Raw genomic sequence first — 16351 nt, forward strand, 5'->3', positions numbered from 1 at the left:
AGATCACCTGAGGTCAGGAGTTCAAGACCAGCCTGGCCAACATGGTGAAATCCTGTCTCTACTAAAAATACAAAAATTAGCTGGGCACGGTGGTGGGCACCTGTAATCCCAGCTACTCGGGAGGCTGAGACAGGAGAATCGCTTGAACCGGGGAGGCAGAGGTTGCGGTGAGGCAAGATCTGCACTCCAGCGTAGGTAAGAGATGGAGACTCCATCTCCAAAAAAAAAAAAAGAGAGAGAGAGAGAAAGAATGGAGTCCTTTGGAATAATTGACAGGATTTTATTATTAAAAACAAAAATGAGCAATCAAAAAGAGTGGAGTCCTATCCCCAGATACACACTTGCTTTCCTACTTGGGCTGCTTCTGCCAGTCCTACTGTTTGAAGAGTTCCAGCATGCCCTATTGTCATGGTAACCCCGCAGCTAAACTTTTCAGCTCCCAGCTTTTTTCAGCTCCCAGCTTTGCTTTATTTTTCCATTAAACTTTTTATATGGGGATAACTGTAGATTCACATGCAGTTGTAAGAAATAATGCAGAGATTGGGAGGCTGAGGTGGGTGGATCACAAGGTCGAGAGATTGGGACCATCCTGGTCAACGTGGTGAAACCCCGTCTCTACTAAAAATACAAAAAATTAGCTGGGCATGGTGGCGCGTGCCTGTAATCCCAGCTACTCAGGAGGCTGAGGCAGGAGAATTGCCTGAACCCAGGAGGCGGAGGTTGCCTTGAGCCGAGATTGTGTCATTGCACTCCAGCCTGGGTAACAAGAGCGAACCTCTGTCTCAAAAAAAAAAAAAAAAAAAAGAAGAAAGAATGCAGAGAGATGTGTATCTTTTGCCCAGTGTCCCCAATGGTAACATCTTGCAAAACTGTAGCCTAATATCACAAGGAAGAGAGTCGTGTTGGTTTCCTGTGGCTGCTGTAACAAATTACCACAAACTGGGTGGCTGAAAACAAGACAGATCTGATGCTCACACAGTTCTGGAGGTCAGAAGCTCGAAGTCAAGGCATGTACAGGGTTGTGCTTCCTCCAGAGGCTCCAAGGGGAATCCGTTCCTTGCCTCTTCCAGCGTCTGACAGCTGATCTAATCCGTCTTTCTATGCTCCGCCTTCCCAACAGCTTTTCCTGCGGGTCACTGTGTGTGTGTGTGTGTGTGTGTGTGTGTGTGTGTGTGTGTGTGAAATCCTCTCTCAACACTGGTGATGGCACTTAGAGCCCACCCAGATAATCCAGGATAATCTCCTCTTCAGATCCTCAAGTTAATTATATCTCCAAAGACCTTTTTTCCAGATAAAGTAACATTTAGAAGCTCTGGGCATTAGGATGTGGACATATTTTTGGGAGCCATTATCAGCCTGGCACGAGAGTGAAGATTCCAGACATTTCCACCACCACGAGCGAGAGTTCCTTAGACTGCTCTCTCATAGCCACACCCACTTCTTTCCGACCCAGACCCCTCCTTAACTCCTGGCAAGCGCTAACCGGGTCTCCATCTCCCTAATTTTGCCATTTCAAGAGTGTTACATAACTGGAATGATTCAGTATGTAACATTTTGAGATTGGCTTTTTTTTTTTCCACTCAAATGGATTTTGTCACACTTTCAGATAACTCAAAAAATTGAAATAATTTTGAAATTATTTGGGGGTTCCCCTGTGTAGCTGTGTTTTGTTCCTTTTTATTACTTAGTAGTGAGTATATCGTGGGGTGAGTGTGCAACAGTTTGCTTCGCCATCTACCCACTGAAGGATGTTGAAGTTGTTTCCAGTTCCGGCCATTAGGAGTAAACCTGCTCTGAGCATTGGTATGCAGATTTTTGGGGAACATGAGTTTTCCTTTCTCTGGGATAAATGCCCAAGAGTGCAATTGCTGGGTTAAGTGCATATTTGGTTTTATAAGAAACTGCCAAGCTGTTTTCCAGAGTGCTGTACCAATTCGCATTCCCACCAGTGATTCTGAGTGATTCAGTTTCTCCACATCCTTGCCAGCCTTCGCTGTTGTTACTGGTTTCTGTTTTGGCCGTTCTGAGAGGTGTGTGGCGTGACAGCTGCTGACGTTGAGCATCTTTTCAAGGGCTCATTTGCCATCTGTAAATCCCGTTTGGTTAAGGTCTAGATGTGTCTTTTGCTCAATTTTGCAAATTGAGTTATTTGGTTTTTTTTTTTTTAACCTCTGAGTTTTAAAACTTCTTTATAGTCTAAATACTAGTCATTTGTCTGATATGTAGTTTATACATATTTTCTCCTATTCTGTGGCTTTCATTTTCATCCTTTGTCACAGAGCAAAATTCCTCACAGAACACAAGTTTTTTTTTTTTTTGTTTTGTTTTTTAATGAAATCCAATTTATCAGTTTTTCCTTTGATGGACTGGGCGTTTGCTGTCAAATGTAAGAATTCTTCACTAGGGCTAAGAGCCCTAGATCCCAAATATTTTCTCTTATACTTTTTTCTAAAAGTTTCATAGTTGTTTTCTTGTTTTTTTTTTTTTGCAACAGGGTCTCTTTTTGTTGCTCAGGCAGAAGTGCAGTGGCATGATCATAGCTCACTGCAGCCTTGAACTCGTGGCCTCAAGGGATCCTTCCACCTCAGCCTCCCAAGCAGCTAGGACCACAGGTGCACGCCACGACCCCTAGCCAACTTTTTCTTTGTAGAGATGTGGTCTCGCTATGCTGCCCACGCTTGTCTCAAATTCCTCAGCCTCCCAAAGTGCTGGGATTATAGGCATGAGCCACCATGCCTGCCCTACAAGCCTTATAGTTTAATCTTTTACATTTATATCTGTGATCCATTTTGAGTTAATTTTTGTATAAGGTGTGAAGGTTAGGTGGAGTTCTTTTTTTTTTTTTTTTTTTTTTGCTTTTGGATGTCTGGCTGTTTCAACACCATTTGTCGAAAGGCTACCTTTCCTCCATTGAATTACTTTAAACCTTTGTCAGAAATCAGTTGGGCATATTTGCATGGGTCTATTTCTGGGTTCTCTGTTCTGTTCCATTGATCTATGCATCCATCTCTTTGCCAGTTCCACATTGTCTTATTTCTGTAGCTACATAATAAGCCTCAGCATGGGGTATAGTGATTCTTCCCTCTTGATTCTTCTATTTTTTAAATACCTTAGGTTTTTTAGTTTCTTTGCTTTCCATATAAATTTTAAAAATAATCTTCTTTTTATCTACAAAAACTTCTGCTGGGTTTTGATAGGAACTGAATTAAACCTGTATATCAATTTTGGGAGAATAGACATCTTTCCTATGTTGAATTTTCCAACCCATCAACTTGCTGTGTCTCCTCATTTTTTAGGTTTTCCTTGACTTCTGTCATCAATGTTGTGTAGTTTTCAGCAAACATGTGCTGTACAGGTTTTGTTAGATTTGAACTAAGCGTTTCCATTTTATTAGACAATTGTCAATGTTATTGTATTTTCGATTTTAGTATCTACTTGGTCATTGTTAGTATACAAAATTAATAATTTTGTATCCTTTGTCATTTTATTTTATTTTTTATATTAATTAATTAATTTATTTTTTGGAGGCAAAGTCTCTCTCTGTCTCCTGGACTGGAGTGCAATGGAGCGATCTTGGCTCACTGCAACCTCCGCCTCCTGGGTTCAAGTGATTCTCCTGCCTCGGCCTCCTGAGTAACTGGGACTACAGGTGCACACCACCATGCCCAGCTCATTTTTGTATTTTTAGTAGAGACAGGATTTCACCATATTCGTCAGGTTGGTCTCTAACTCCCGACCTCAGCCTCCCAAAGTGCTGGGTTTGTAGGTATGAGCCACCTCACCCAGCCTCCTTTATCCTTCTCTATCCTGGGGCTTTGCTGAATCTATTGATTAGTTCTAAGAGGTTTTCTGTAGTCTTATCGGTGTTTTCTAGGTAGACAATCGTGTCATCTACAAATAGGGACACTTTTATTTCTTCTCTATTATCTCTATGACTTTTATTTCCTTCGCTTGCCTTGCACTGGCTAGAACTTCCTGCAATATGTTGAAGAAGAGTGGTGAAGGTAGACATCCTTGACTTTCCTCAATTTTAGGGAGAAGGCATTCAGCCTTTTACTTGTCAACCTCGATAATAAACAGAGAGGGAGACTCACTGAAAACAAATGATATTTATTTGGAAATAGAGCATTGCAATGGAAATATGCACACAAAAGTAAATTATGTGTATATCCAGGGAAATAAAGGAAGACTTAAGGTTTTTAAAGGAAAATGAGGAGAATGAACATAACTGTTTTGAGATAACTGTCCCTGGATACAAGAATCAATAACAAGGGTAGCCCCAGTCTGAGATTGGACAGGCAGTTGGCTAGTGGATGCCTTCACAGAAGTATTTTGTGTGTGTGTAAGGTTGCAATGGTCTTTGTGCAAGGTCGTGGTTTTTGCAGAGTCTTTTGCGATAGTTCTTGTTATCAGGCATTTGTGGGTGAGAATTCTCCCTCAATGGCCTTCCCTGGTTCTATATTTCAGGGTTTTTAACACACATGATTCCGTTTTGATTCTGATCACTTTCACACAACAGTAAGCGTGATATCAGCTCAAGTGTTTTGTAGATGGCCTTTACCATGGTGAGGAAGTTTCCCTCTTTGCCTATTTTTCTGAGAGTTTTTATCATAAATAGTTGCTGAATTTTGTTAAATGTTTTTCCATTGCTCGATGTGGTGTGATTTTTCTTCTTCCATCTGTTAATACGGTAGATTATGTTGGTTGATTTTTGAATATTGAAAATATTCAAAATTGCATGACTGGAATGAACACCTCACATGCTTTTCTTGGCTGTTGTCTATTTCTCTCATTTGATGATAAGTTCCAAGTGGGCAAAAACTTTGGTTCTATTTGTTTGGTGCTGTATTCCAGTGCCTGTGACAATGCTGGGCATACAGTGAGGACTCAATACTTATTTGCTACATGAATAGAGGAACAGAAGAGAGATGAATGGAATCCCCAAGGCTATGGTGAAGGGAGACCCCAGGAACAGCTGTGGCCAGCCAGTCTGATAGGAGATGTTGATTGCGGGGGAGGCTGTGCCTATATGGGACCAGAAAGTTTATGGAAATCTCTGCACTTTCTGCTTGATTTTGCTGTAAATCTAAAACTGCTCTGAAAAATAAAGTCTATTTTTTTTAAAAGCTGATCGTTAATTCTAGGGAAAGCAAAAGGTATCCAGGAAAAAAAAAAACCTCATAATTTACTATCTGGCTCAGCCAGGGCAAGTCCACGTTGTGGGGCTGGAAGCTTATCCTCTTGGGGAGGGGACTATTTAAGAAAAGTAAAATAAAAAATAAATCTGATTCAACCTCAGAGCAATTTCTAAACATTTTTTCCTATTTTTTAAAACTTAGGATCTTGCTCTGTTATCCAGCCTGGAACACAGAGCCATGACCAATGCTTGCTACAGTCTTGAACTCCTGGGCTCAGCACATTTTCTGGAATTTTTGGCCTGATCCGTGGAGATATTTGAGGGACCAGCAGGAATGGAGAAGGAGGTGCTGAAAGTTTTCAGGAAGCAGAGCCCAGAAGCTCCAGGAAGTGTGGCAGCCAGAAAGGTTAAGAGTGACCCCTTGCCTGCCAGTGCTCCATGGCCCAGGACCAAGCCCACACCTCCGCAGCATCCCAGAACCTCCACCTCAGGCACGCCCCTTGCTGGCCTTGTTTCCCACCCCACTGGCTGGTGGGTTCACAGGCATACCATACACTGTCATGCCTGTGATGGCAGCTTAGGCTGCTCCTCTCAAGGCGGGCTCTTTCCTCCCCTTCTTGCCTACCAGTAGTGACTCAATGGCCCCTCAGGACTCAGCACCAAGGCTGCCTCTTCCGTGAAATGTCCCCCACCCTCCAGCTCCCACTGTCTTCCCCAGAGGCTGCCAGTTGCAGGGAGAAGTCTGACACACGTGGATATGAACCCCAGCTCCACCACGTGCTGGTTGTGCAGCCTCAGACTTGTCACTAGGTCTCCCTGGGCTCTGTGTCCTGTCATCTGTAAATGTGAGTAATAATGTCCACCCTGCAGGGCCATCGGGAGATCAAACACCTGCCACAGAGCCCGACAGGTGGTGGGTGAATAAACACTATTTTCCGTCCTTCCTCCTTCTTATAGCGTGTTTTCACTTTTTTTTTTTTGAGACGGAGTCGTACACTGTTTCCCAGGCTGGAGTGCAACAGCATGATCTTGGTTCACTGCAACCTCCACCTCCCGGATTCAAGCAATTGTCCTGCCTCAACCTCCTGAGTGGCTGTAATTTCAGGCATGCACCACCACGTCCCGCTAATTTTTGTATTTTTAGCCAAGGAGGGGTTTTGCCATGTTGGCCAGGCTGGTCTCAAATGCTTGACCTCATGTGACCCACCCTCCTTGGCCTCCCACAGTGCTGGGATTACAAGCATGAGCCACTGTGCCCACCCTTCACTTTTAATTTTTTAAAAAAATCTGGTAGCCAGGCACGGTGGCTCACGCCTATAATTCCAGCTTTTAGGGTGGCAGAGGCGCGAGGATAGCTTGAGCCCAGGAGTTCAAGATCTGCCTGGGCAATATAGTGAGACCCCATTCTCTACAATAAAAAAAAAGACAAAAAAGCATAAAAAACTTGGCAAAATACACATAACATACAATTTACCATCTTCACCATTTTAAGTATACAAATCAGGGGCATTGAAGACATTGGCAGTGCTGTGCAGCCACCACCGCCGTCCACCCACAGAACACTCATCCTGTGAAACTGAAACCAGTGCCCTCATTGGCACCAAGCCCCGCTCCCCCAGACCCCGGCACATCCCATTCTACTCTGTCTCCTCTGGTATTTGGCCTGGCCTCTGTGATGGCACCAGCCCCTTCTAGCTGGTGTTGCCAGCTGCTTACAAGTCTTAACCCCCCAATAGGTCAAGTGACATCTCATTCATCCGCAGCCCTATTACTGAGGCACGTGGTAATAAAAGGTTTGAGGGCACAATGCAAAATGAATGAGAGAATGAGCAGAGGGAGGGTCACATGTGGGTTCATGGTCAAAGGCACATAGCTTTGTGTCTGATTTTACGTAGCAGGTGCTCAGAATATATTGAAAGTTTACATGATGATGTGGGTGGTTTATGTAAATGTTTACTTATTTTTTGAATAGGTAAAATATTTGAAATTCACAAAGGTACAAAAGAATATGCAGTGGAAAGTCAGTCTCCCTCCAACACTGTCCTCCAGCCTCACTGGAGTCAGCACTCTGGCCAGTTTCTTCTGCATCCTTCTGAAGGGGTGTGCCCACACCACAGGTGCACACACTCACACGTGTGCATGCACAAGTTCACACCGCACTGGCTCACACACTCACATATGAGCGCAGACTTTACATACTCTTTGTACATCCTGCTTTTTCTCACTTGGCTAATCTTTGAGATCTTTCTAAGATCAGTATATGGACAGTTTCCTCATTGTCTGATAGCATTCGCTGAATGATAAATTCATCCTCTCACCTGTTTACCTGTGGCAGGATTTATGTCATCTGCCACCTGTCGATGACTATTCAGGCCGTTTCCAAATTCTTGCTATACAAGGGGTGCTGCAGTGAGCAGCCAGTCTCGGATGCTCATGAATGACTGAATGACTGAATGTGACCCCTAACTCCAGCCTGGTCTACCCTCTGCCTGGTCTCCCTGGCCTCTACCCCAGTGCACCCCACCCTCCCAGGACTCCCACCTGCCCCTGTGTGCCCATGGCTTGGAATCTTCTTCCTACTCTGTGCCAGGCGCTCTGCTGGGCCTTAGAGTGTTCAGGCTGATGAGCCCCAGTCCTGTCCTCGTGGAGCCACAGCTCAGAGGGAGAGACAAATGAGGGAACAGTTATTTAGGAATCAGGCATTGAGAGCCGGCATAGAAACCTGCCACCGCAACTTATGTCCCTCCCCTGACACCTGGGGAGCCACAGAGACTTCTTGATAACCTTAGCCCCAAGCCAGGCTTCAGGCCAGAGGAGGAGAAAGGGAGGCTGGGGAGTGTAGAGCCAGGGTCAGAGGGGGCCGAATGCCCATCTGGCCACTCTGCCCCGCACCCCTGGGCCATCCTGTCTGTCTGATGCTGCTCATGCCCATCTACTCCCCACTGTGTCCTGGCCGCCTGCTCTCCCTCTGGGCCCACTCTGCCAATCCCCATGTCAGGACCCTGGCACCTCATCACCCTCCTCACTTTCAAAACTAACTACCTGTTTAATTGGAAGAGCTTTTCCACCCTTATTCTGTGAAGTTAACAGTTGGTGACGGTGGGAGTGGAAGGCAGCATTAAGGCCATTCAGATGGTGGGGAGAGGACAGACACAGCCTCTACATAGATTACCCACAGCCCGAGGAAGTGAAGCCAGCAAGGATCTGGGTCCCTGGAAGCCTTTCGAGCCTGATTAAAACCCATCATTCAGAAGCTTTCAGCCTCTCCCAGTTCACTGGACAATGCTCTCCCCAACTCAAAATACCCACCCCACCTCTCCCTTCCCTGCCACACCTGCTGTCCAAGCACTGCTACCAGGTTTATTTCCTGGGGTTGTAAGGCACTGCACCTCCCAAAACCCCTCGTTCAAAGGGAAATGTCCCTGGAAGGACAGCAGGGACTCCTTAGCATGGACTCAGGACACTTCATGAAAACGGGTACAGAAATCAGTTTTGATGCAGGGCATTAAGTAAGCAAACTTGGTTAAAATGTCTGTAGTGGGTCCTCTGAGTAGCCAGAGGTATGAGAGTGCCTGTGGGAAGGGTCCTGAAGGTGGCAATAGGCGCTGGGGGAAGGGGCAGGGGGAGGCTGAGCCCGTCTTCCCAGGGCCAAGTCAAGGGCAGTTTCCTTCTTGTTTGATGTCAGGGGTTTTAAAAGGGGGGTAAATCACAACAGCCAGATGATGGAAGCATCCCAAGTGTTCCACAGCAAATGAATGGATAAACAACAGTGTGGTGGCTTGCACCTGTAGTCCCAGCACCCTGGGAGGCGGAGCTGGGTGGATTGTCTGAATTCAAGAGTTGGAGACCAGCCTGGGCAACATGGCAAACCCCATCACTACAAAAAATACAAAACCAGCCCAGTGTGGTGGTGTGCACCTGTATTTCCAGCTACATAGGAGGCTGAAGCAAGAGGATCCCTTCAGCACAGGAGTCCGAAGCTGCAGTGAGCCTAGATCGTGCCACTGCACTCCAGCGTGGGCAACAGAAAAAGATCCCATTTCTAAAACAATACAATTTGGCCTTAAAAAGGAAGAAAATCACGACTCGTGTTACATTGTGAATGAACCTTGAAGACATTGTGCGAAGTGAAATAAGCCAGCCACAGAAGCACTCTATGAGGTACATGGAGTAGTCAAATTTATGGACAGAAAGTATAACGTGGTTGCCTGTGGACTGGAGGTGGGAAGGGGGAGTTGTTTGATGGATACAGCGTTCCAGTTCTGGAGATTGGTGGTAAAACAATGTGAATATACTTTAAAATACCTAACTGTACACTTCAAAATGACTAAGACGGTAAATTTTACATCATGTGTATTTTATCACAATTAAAAATTTTAAACAGGCCAGGCACAGTGGCTCATGCCTGTAATCTCAGCACTTTGGGAGGCCAAAGCAGGCAGATCATGAGGTCAGGAGTTCGAGACAAGCCTGACCAACATGGTGAAACCCCGTCTGTACTAAAAATACAAAAATTAGCCAGGCGTGGTGGGATGCGCCTGTAATCCAAGCTACTCAGGAAGCCGAGGCAGGAGAATCCCTTGAACCTGGGAGGCAGAGGTTGCAGTGAGCCGAGATGGCACCATTGCACTCCAGTCTGGGTGACAGAGCAAGACTCTGTCTCAAAGGAAAAAAAAAAATACAATTTAAAACAATAACACATAAATATTTTCAGATGGAAGGAGGATAGGAAGATATTAGGGAAGGGGTGGAAAAGCTCCATCCTCTGCCTTAGGTCCACCCCTCACAGAGACAAATCCAGGGAGTGCAGAGCCAGACCCCAAAACACCCCTAGTGTTGCGGGTGTGGCCTGGGCTACGGAGTGCCTGGATTTGGGGGGGGGGGTGCAGAGGCAGGAACCTGACGGGGAAGGACTTGACCTTGACATCAGCCTCAGACAGTGGGTCTATGCTGCCTGCCTGCCTCCTACTGGGGGCCAGCCAGGCCCACAGGCCCTGAAATGCTTGGCAGGCTCCCTGCCCGCTGGCTGCTTAGGAAGGTGCTCCCACTTCCCCAACCCTTGCCTGAGCTATCTAGGTCTCCTTCATTCTGCAGGTAGGCTGAGGTCCCCCTTTGTGCTGGGCACTGTGGTAGCTTAGTGGTGTGAGGCGGGACCCTGCAAGAGCCCATGGGATGGACAGAGCTGGGCTTGACTGGCTGGAAGTTGGGAAGAGGCTTCTCCAAAGTGTTGAGGATATAAAAGGAAAAGATTGGCCAGGCACGGTGGCTCACGCCTGTAATTCCAGCACTTTGGGAGGCCAAGGTGGGTGGATCACGAGGTCAAGATATCAAGACCATCCTGGTCAACATGGTGAAACCCCGTCTCTACTAAAGATACAAAAAATTAGCTGGGCATGGTGGCGTGTACCTGTAATCCCAGCTACTCAGGAGGCTGAGGCAGGAGAATTGCCTGAACCCAGGAAGCGGAGGTTGCAGTGAACCGAGATCGCGCCATTGCACTCCAGCCTGGGTAACGAGAGCGAAACTCCGTCTCAAAAAAAAAAGATTGGCCTTAATGAGAACATGGGCCTGAGGCTTAATGGACCCAGAGCCTCCCAGGGTGCTGGAGAGTGTGTACATGGGTGTGCGGGACCTCGTCTGGGTAATGTTTGCAGTTGTATAGGATGATCTGACTGAATCTGTGTGTGAGCACATCTGTGTGTGTGCCTATGTGTGCGCACCCACATGCATGTGCGTGTGTGGTCCTAGTGTAGGTGATGTCTGCGGCCACACAGGATGCTGACTGCGTGTGTGACTCGTGGGCGTGCAGATGCATGCAGACCTACGACACGTCTGTGTACAGGCTGAAGATCACAAAGGGTCTGGCCAGGGTCCGCCGCGGGGCTCCGAGCTGGCGAGCACACCGACGGCTGGATGGGGCGACGCTTCCTGCTCCGGTCCCTAACACATTATTAAGCTCCTCGCTCTTTGCAGACGCTCCCTGCGCCTCCCCCGCTCCGGGCTGCAGCGGCGCAGGCGCCGGGCCGAGCTGAGCGCCGAGCGGGGAGCGGGCGGCCGCGCTCCGGGCTGGGGTCCCGGGGGAGCAGGTGAGCGACCCGCGCCGCGCGGCCCCCACGGCCCTTGGCTAAGGCGCCTCCCGGCCGCGCTGCGCCAGCGCCCCCGCCTTCCCTGCCTGGCAGTATCCGCTCGCCTCTGTTGGCATCCTCCTCCTCCCCCTGCCTGGCACCCCCCTCCTCCCCCTCCCTGGTATCCCCCTCCTCCTCCTGCCTGGCATCCCTTCTTATCCCTGCCTGGCATCCCTTCTCCTCCCTGCCTGGCATCCTTCTTCTCCCCCTGCCAGGCATCCCCCCTCCTTCTCCTGCCTGGCACCTTTCCCTCACCTGGCACTTCCCCTCCTCCCTACCTGGCATCCCCTTCTCCCTTCCTGGCATCTTCCTCCCCTCCTCCTTTCCAGGTATCTCCCCCACTCCTGACTCTTTCCATCCTCCCACCTGGCACCTCCCTCCACCCCAACCTGGTACCTCTTCCTCCTACCCCTTTCCTGCACCTCGTCCCTGACTGGCAGACTCCCATTCAGCCCCTCTGTGACACCACCTCCTCCCCAGCTCTGCCTGGCATCTTCCCCTCCTTCCCTCTCCAGTACCTTCCTATCCTCCCTCCACCTGCATCCCCTCCTTCCTTCGTCTGGCACCCTCCTGCCTGGCACCTTCCCCTCCTCCCCCTGTCTGGCACCACCTCCTCCCATTGCCTGTCACCTCCCCCCTGCCGAGCACTTTCCCAACCTGCTCCTGCCTGGCATGCTCTGCTTCCTACTCCCCCTGTCTGGCACCTTCCCTCCTTCCCCTGCCTGGCATCCTCTCCCTCCTTCCCCTACCTAGCACCTTCCCATCATTCCCCTGCCTGGCACCTTCCCTGTCTCCACTTGCCACAGTCTTCCCTGGATATCCCTCTCTGATTCATGTTGTCCCTCTGTCCCCTACCTTCCTGCAGGGCACCTCCCCCCAACCCTGGACTGGTAACCCCTCCTCTACTGCATCTTCCTCTCCTTACCCTCCCCTCCGCTCTGTCTCCCAGACCCCACTAGCTCCCCTACCCCCAGCACTCCCTGTCTCCAGCCTCCTCCCTCCTCATTCCCTTTCCTGTTCGGGGTTGACCCATGGGCAGCAGCCCCTTTTGCCCACATGGCTTCACTGGACCCTGAGCCACTCTCAAGCCCCACCCTGTCACCCACCCCCCACACCTACAGCACTGCCTTCTTCTTAGCTCCCATGGCCCACTGTCTGTCCAGGGACTTCAGTTCAGAAGTTGGGTCCTGACCCCAGCTGAAGGCCTTCCTGCTCTTCCAGAAGGGAACAAATCTGGGAGGACAGGACAGGGCAGCACTAGCAGGGACTAGCAGGGGTGTGCGTAGGCCAGCCGGTGATCACGGAGCAGCCTGACTGCCTAGCAGGGAGGTGCATAGGCCAGCCGGTGGTTGTGGACTGCCTGCTACCACCCCTGGAGTCTCTCCTGCTCTCGGGCTCCAGGGCTATCCCACTTACCGTCTTGACCTGCCCTCCGGCCTTGCCTCCCATGCCCAGCTCTCTCCCTCCACCCATTGCCACATCCCCAAAACTGGCCACTCCAGTCAGGGCTTGGGGTCTGCTTGGAGTCCCTGCTCTGTCTTTCAAGTTCTTCGTCCTGCAGAACCCTGTGGCTGGTCTCCATCTGCTTCCCGCACACGCTGCTCCCATCCACACCCTGCCTCATGCCACCCCAGGCCCCTCTGGCCCGTGCTGGTTGTCTCCATCCTAGCCCCTTTCCACGCAGTGCCATCTCTTCCGCAGACCTCCGCTCTGGGGAGTTTGGCTTCTTCCCAGCCTCCCGAGGCCTCCTTGAATCTGCCTTGGGGCTCAGGGTCTGGCCTCTCCTTTCAGATCCTCAGAAATGGCCCTTGGTGCTGCAGGCGTGGTGGGCTCCGGGCCCAGGCACCGAGGGGGCACTGGATGACTCTTCAGGTGCAGTACCTTGCCATCTATGACTCCAGGTCTTCAGCACCCACCCACTTCAGTACAGGTAGGTGCTTCCTCCCCCACCAGCCCAGGAGCAGGAGCTCTGGGGCCCCACAGAGAGTCAGCCAGCCCTTGGCCCCTGCCCCTGCCATGTGGCCCCTCCTAGCATTTCTGCCCCCAGCTGGACTCCTTAGTGCCCATGGCAGTGCCTCTCTGTCCCTCTCCGCACCCCGGCTGGCACCTGTCATTCATGTCCTTTCCTCCATCCCACATCCCTTTTGCTGCATGTCCTCTCATGTCCTGGTGTCCCAGAGCCATTCTGAGCCAGGGAAAGCTAGCCTGAAATCAAGTGTTAGGTTCATGTGAGCATGGTCTGGGCTCTGGCGTGCTCCACTTCCTCCCCAGCCAGACACCCAAACAACACCCCATCTCCTCTCACTGTGCACATGCAGAAGCATGCACATACGTGCACACGCTCACACGCACACACACCACATGCTCTCTGTGAGCTGGAAGGAACCTGCTGATTCCTTGGCACAACTTGGGCTCAGAAACCTATCCCTAGACATGCTGTGCAAACTTCTAAAAGCCCTGCAGGGCCCCAGGCAGGGTTCTGCTTGTGGTAGGAGGGAGGTGGCAGCCGTCTGTGGCACAGCCTGCAGTGGGAGCCAGCTCTGCCCTGCCCTAGGCAGACTGCTGGCTCTGATGCACTCTGGGGCCGTTGCTTGCTTGTAGGACCCTCCTAAGCCTCCTCCCCAAAGAGTGAGAGGGAAATGGTCTGCTGGTCCCACATCAGTCCCCACTTGTCCGGAAGGACACACTGAGGCTCTGAGCAGAAAAGCCACCTGCCCCAGAGCCCCACCTGGCATGGAAACAGGTCGGAGCTGAAGTCTGATCTGAGCTCTGTCTGCCCAGCCCCACCCACTGTCACCTTGGCTGGCCATACTGGTGGGCATCACTTGGCAATAGGGTGGGTGCTGCAGGTCCTCAAGGCATGTGGAGTGCAGTCCCTGTCCTCAGGGCCTGCTGTCTTGGAGAGCAGCCTTGGCAGTCTGGCAGAAAGGGCTGTAGAACACACAGGCCTTGGGACCCTGAGGAGGGAGACATCAGGATAGTTCTGGAAAGGTGCAACTGGAAATGGCTCTGAGGACACTGGGGTTTGGGGAGGCCTGGGGCTGTGGGCAGAATGAGAGTGAGTTCTCTGCTTCTCCTTCCTCAGAAGAGGGCAGAGGAACTCATCCTCCTGCCCGGCTGTTCTGAAAGCTAGGGACAGTGCTGTTCCCCTCCAAACTCCTCCAGTGCTGCTGCTCTTCCAGCGAAGTCCAGGCCCAGAGAAAAATGGGGCAGGACTCTGGCTGCTGGGGAAGCTGGGCTAGCCCAGAGGATCCAAGCCACTCAGGCAGCAGCAGGCGCCAGTCACCTGGTACCATCACCAAGGAAACACGCCTGGTGCCGGCATGCCCAGCCCCACACCTGAAGCCCCTGACCACCTGCAGGAAAGTCAGAGCCTCCATGCAAAGGTCCCACCCTCATCCCCAACACCTCCCTAGCACCTGAAGTGAACTGGGGACTGGTTTCTCAGTTTGTGCTGGTTGGTTTTTTAGCTGAAATTCATAAAGAAAATGTGTGAACTAGCATACGAAACCAAGCACTCTACAGTTCTGGGATATCTGAGAGCAGAGGCCAGGTTGAATTGGGGGCAGGCTGATGGGAGGCAGCTAAGCTCCCTGGGGGGTACACCTGAGGTGGCCCCTCACGTGGACAGTCCTAATACTTGACATGCACTGAGCTAGGCCCTAAGGGGCTCCCCAGCAGCAGTTGGTGGGAGCCCTGTGCTGTTCCAGATCTTTCCCGAAAGGTTGTTGCAGGATAGGCACAGGGGAGGCAGGCAGGGGAGGCCTGTGAAGATTGGAGTTGGTCCACGCTAGTGACATCCGGCCCCAGAGTGGCCCTGGCCATGAGTCAGAAGCCCCAGCTCCAAGAGTGACAAGCTGGGGGAGGTTTGGCATTTTATTTTGGAGTCACATTAACGTGCAACCAGTGGTGTGTGTTGCAGGCTCTCGGCAGCCAGGCGCATTTGGATGGTGACAGGGCCCTGGTGTGGGGTCTAGGCATCTGTCCTCACCCCATGCTGGCGGTGTGATTGCAAGTGAGTGCGCATCATTAGTGAGAATTAAGTGGCGGAGGTAATGAGCTAAGGTGTCACCAGGAGGAGGCTGAGCTACCCATTGGAGGTGGGTGGGCTCCCTCAGCTGTGGCTGGACCCCCAGCCATCCGGAATTGCTGTACCAGAGGGGCCAGGCTGAGGCCACCGCCTGCTTCTGACGGGTACTCGGCTGAGGGACATCTTGTAGGGAGTATAGCTGTGTCCCCCCAAGATGTGCTCCTTGCTAATGAGAGTGTGGGAATCCTTGGTGACTCATAAGGGATTGTAGAGGAGGGCTGATCACTTCAGCCAGGCCCACCTTTTGGGATAGCACATTCTGTTTATTGACTTTCCAAGCTGCGACACCGATTCTTGGCACCCTACGCTTACTTCCAGGGATTTGAGAACGTGCCTCCTGAGCGTGTGCCCCACACAGGCCTCCTACTGGAACTTACAAACTTGGACCATCTCCCATATGAACCTTTTTCCCAGACCGAAGAGCATTCTGGGAAAATGCCCTGAATGAGGAATATTGTGCTGGGAGGGAGGGAGAGGAAGACGCAGGGAGGTGTTCTCACTTTCCGCCTTGGTTTCAGGTAGTTTGCAAAGATACATGTAGTGAGGAAACTGAGACAGAGGGAAGAGATAGAGGAGGGAGAGCATGATGTCGCCAAGGATGCAGTTACTGCACCAAATGCAAACCGTGAGGCCCAGAGACCCCGACCCGCTCAGAGAAGCAAGCAGTTACGTGATTTCTACTGTGCATGAGATACAAATCAAACGACTTGGTCAAATCACTGTGATTTCTGGTCCCAAGCCCCGGGGACATCTCTCCTGTATGAGGAAATGAAGGGGGTACCAAGTCACAGAGTTACACAGTGTCCTCAACAATGTCACAATGGATTCCTAGGGCTAAGGCAAAGACCAACACAGTACTGCTCGGCCATAAACGTATTGGTGATATTGCTTAATCCAAACATAACATTCAGAGCAACTAGAGGAATGCTCTACCACCTTCTTGAACTACTCCTGTCTTTCTCTTTTGTAAGAGACAGGGTCTCACACTGTTGCTCAGGC

At 50.6% G+C, this 16351-nt stretch overlaps 1 protein-coding gene across 2 annotated transcripts in view; it reads left to right on the plus strand.

Moving 5' to 3' along the window:
* The first annotated feature begins 11157 nt into the window (after positions 1–11157).
* SMARCD3 (SWI/SNF related BAF chromatin remodeling complex subunit D3) overlaps positions 11158–16351 on the plus strand; it is a 38142-nt gene continuing 32948 nt past the window's right edge. For both annotated transcript variants that reach the window (XM_002751854.5, XM_078343447.1), the window contains exons 1-2: positions 11158–11223; positions 13054–13192. In XM_002751854.5, the coding sequence (XP_002751900.1) occupies positions 13154–13192 (39 nt within the window). In that variant the 5' untranslated portion in view covers positions 11158–11223; positions 13054–13153. The remainder of the gene's footprint in view (positions 11224–13053; positions 13193–16351) is intronic.

This window comes from Callithrix jacchus, chromosome 11, assembly GCF_049354715.1.
Source record: "Callithrix jacchus isolate 240 chromosome 11, calJac240_pri, whole genome shotgun sequence".
Lineage (NCBI taxonomy): Eukaryota > Metazoa > Chordata > Mammalia > Primates > Cebidae > Callithrix > Callithrix jacchus.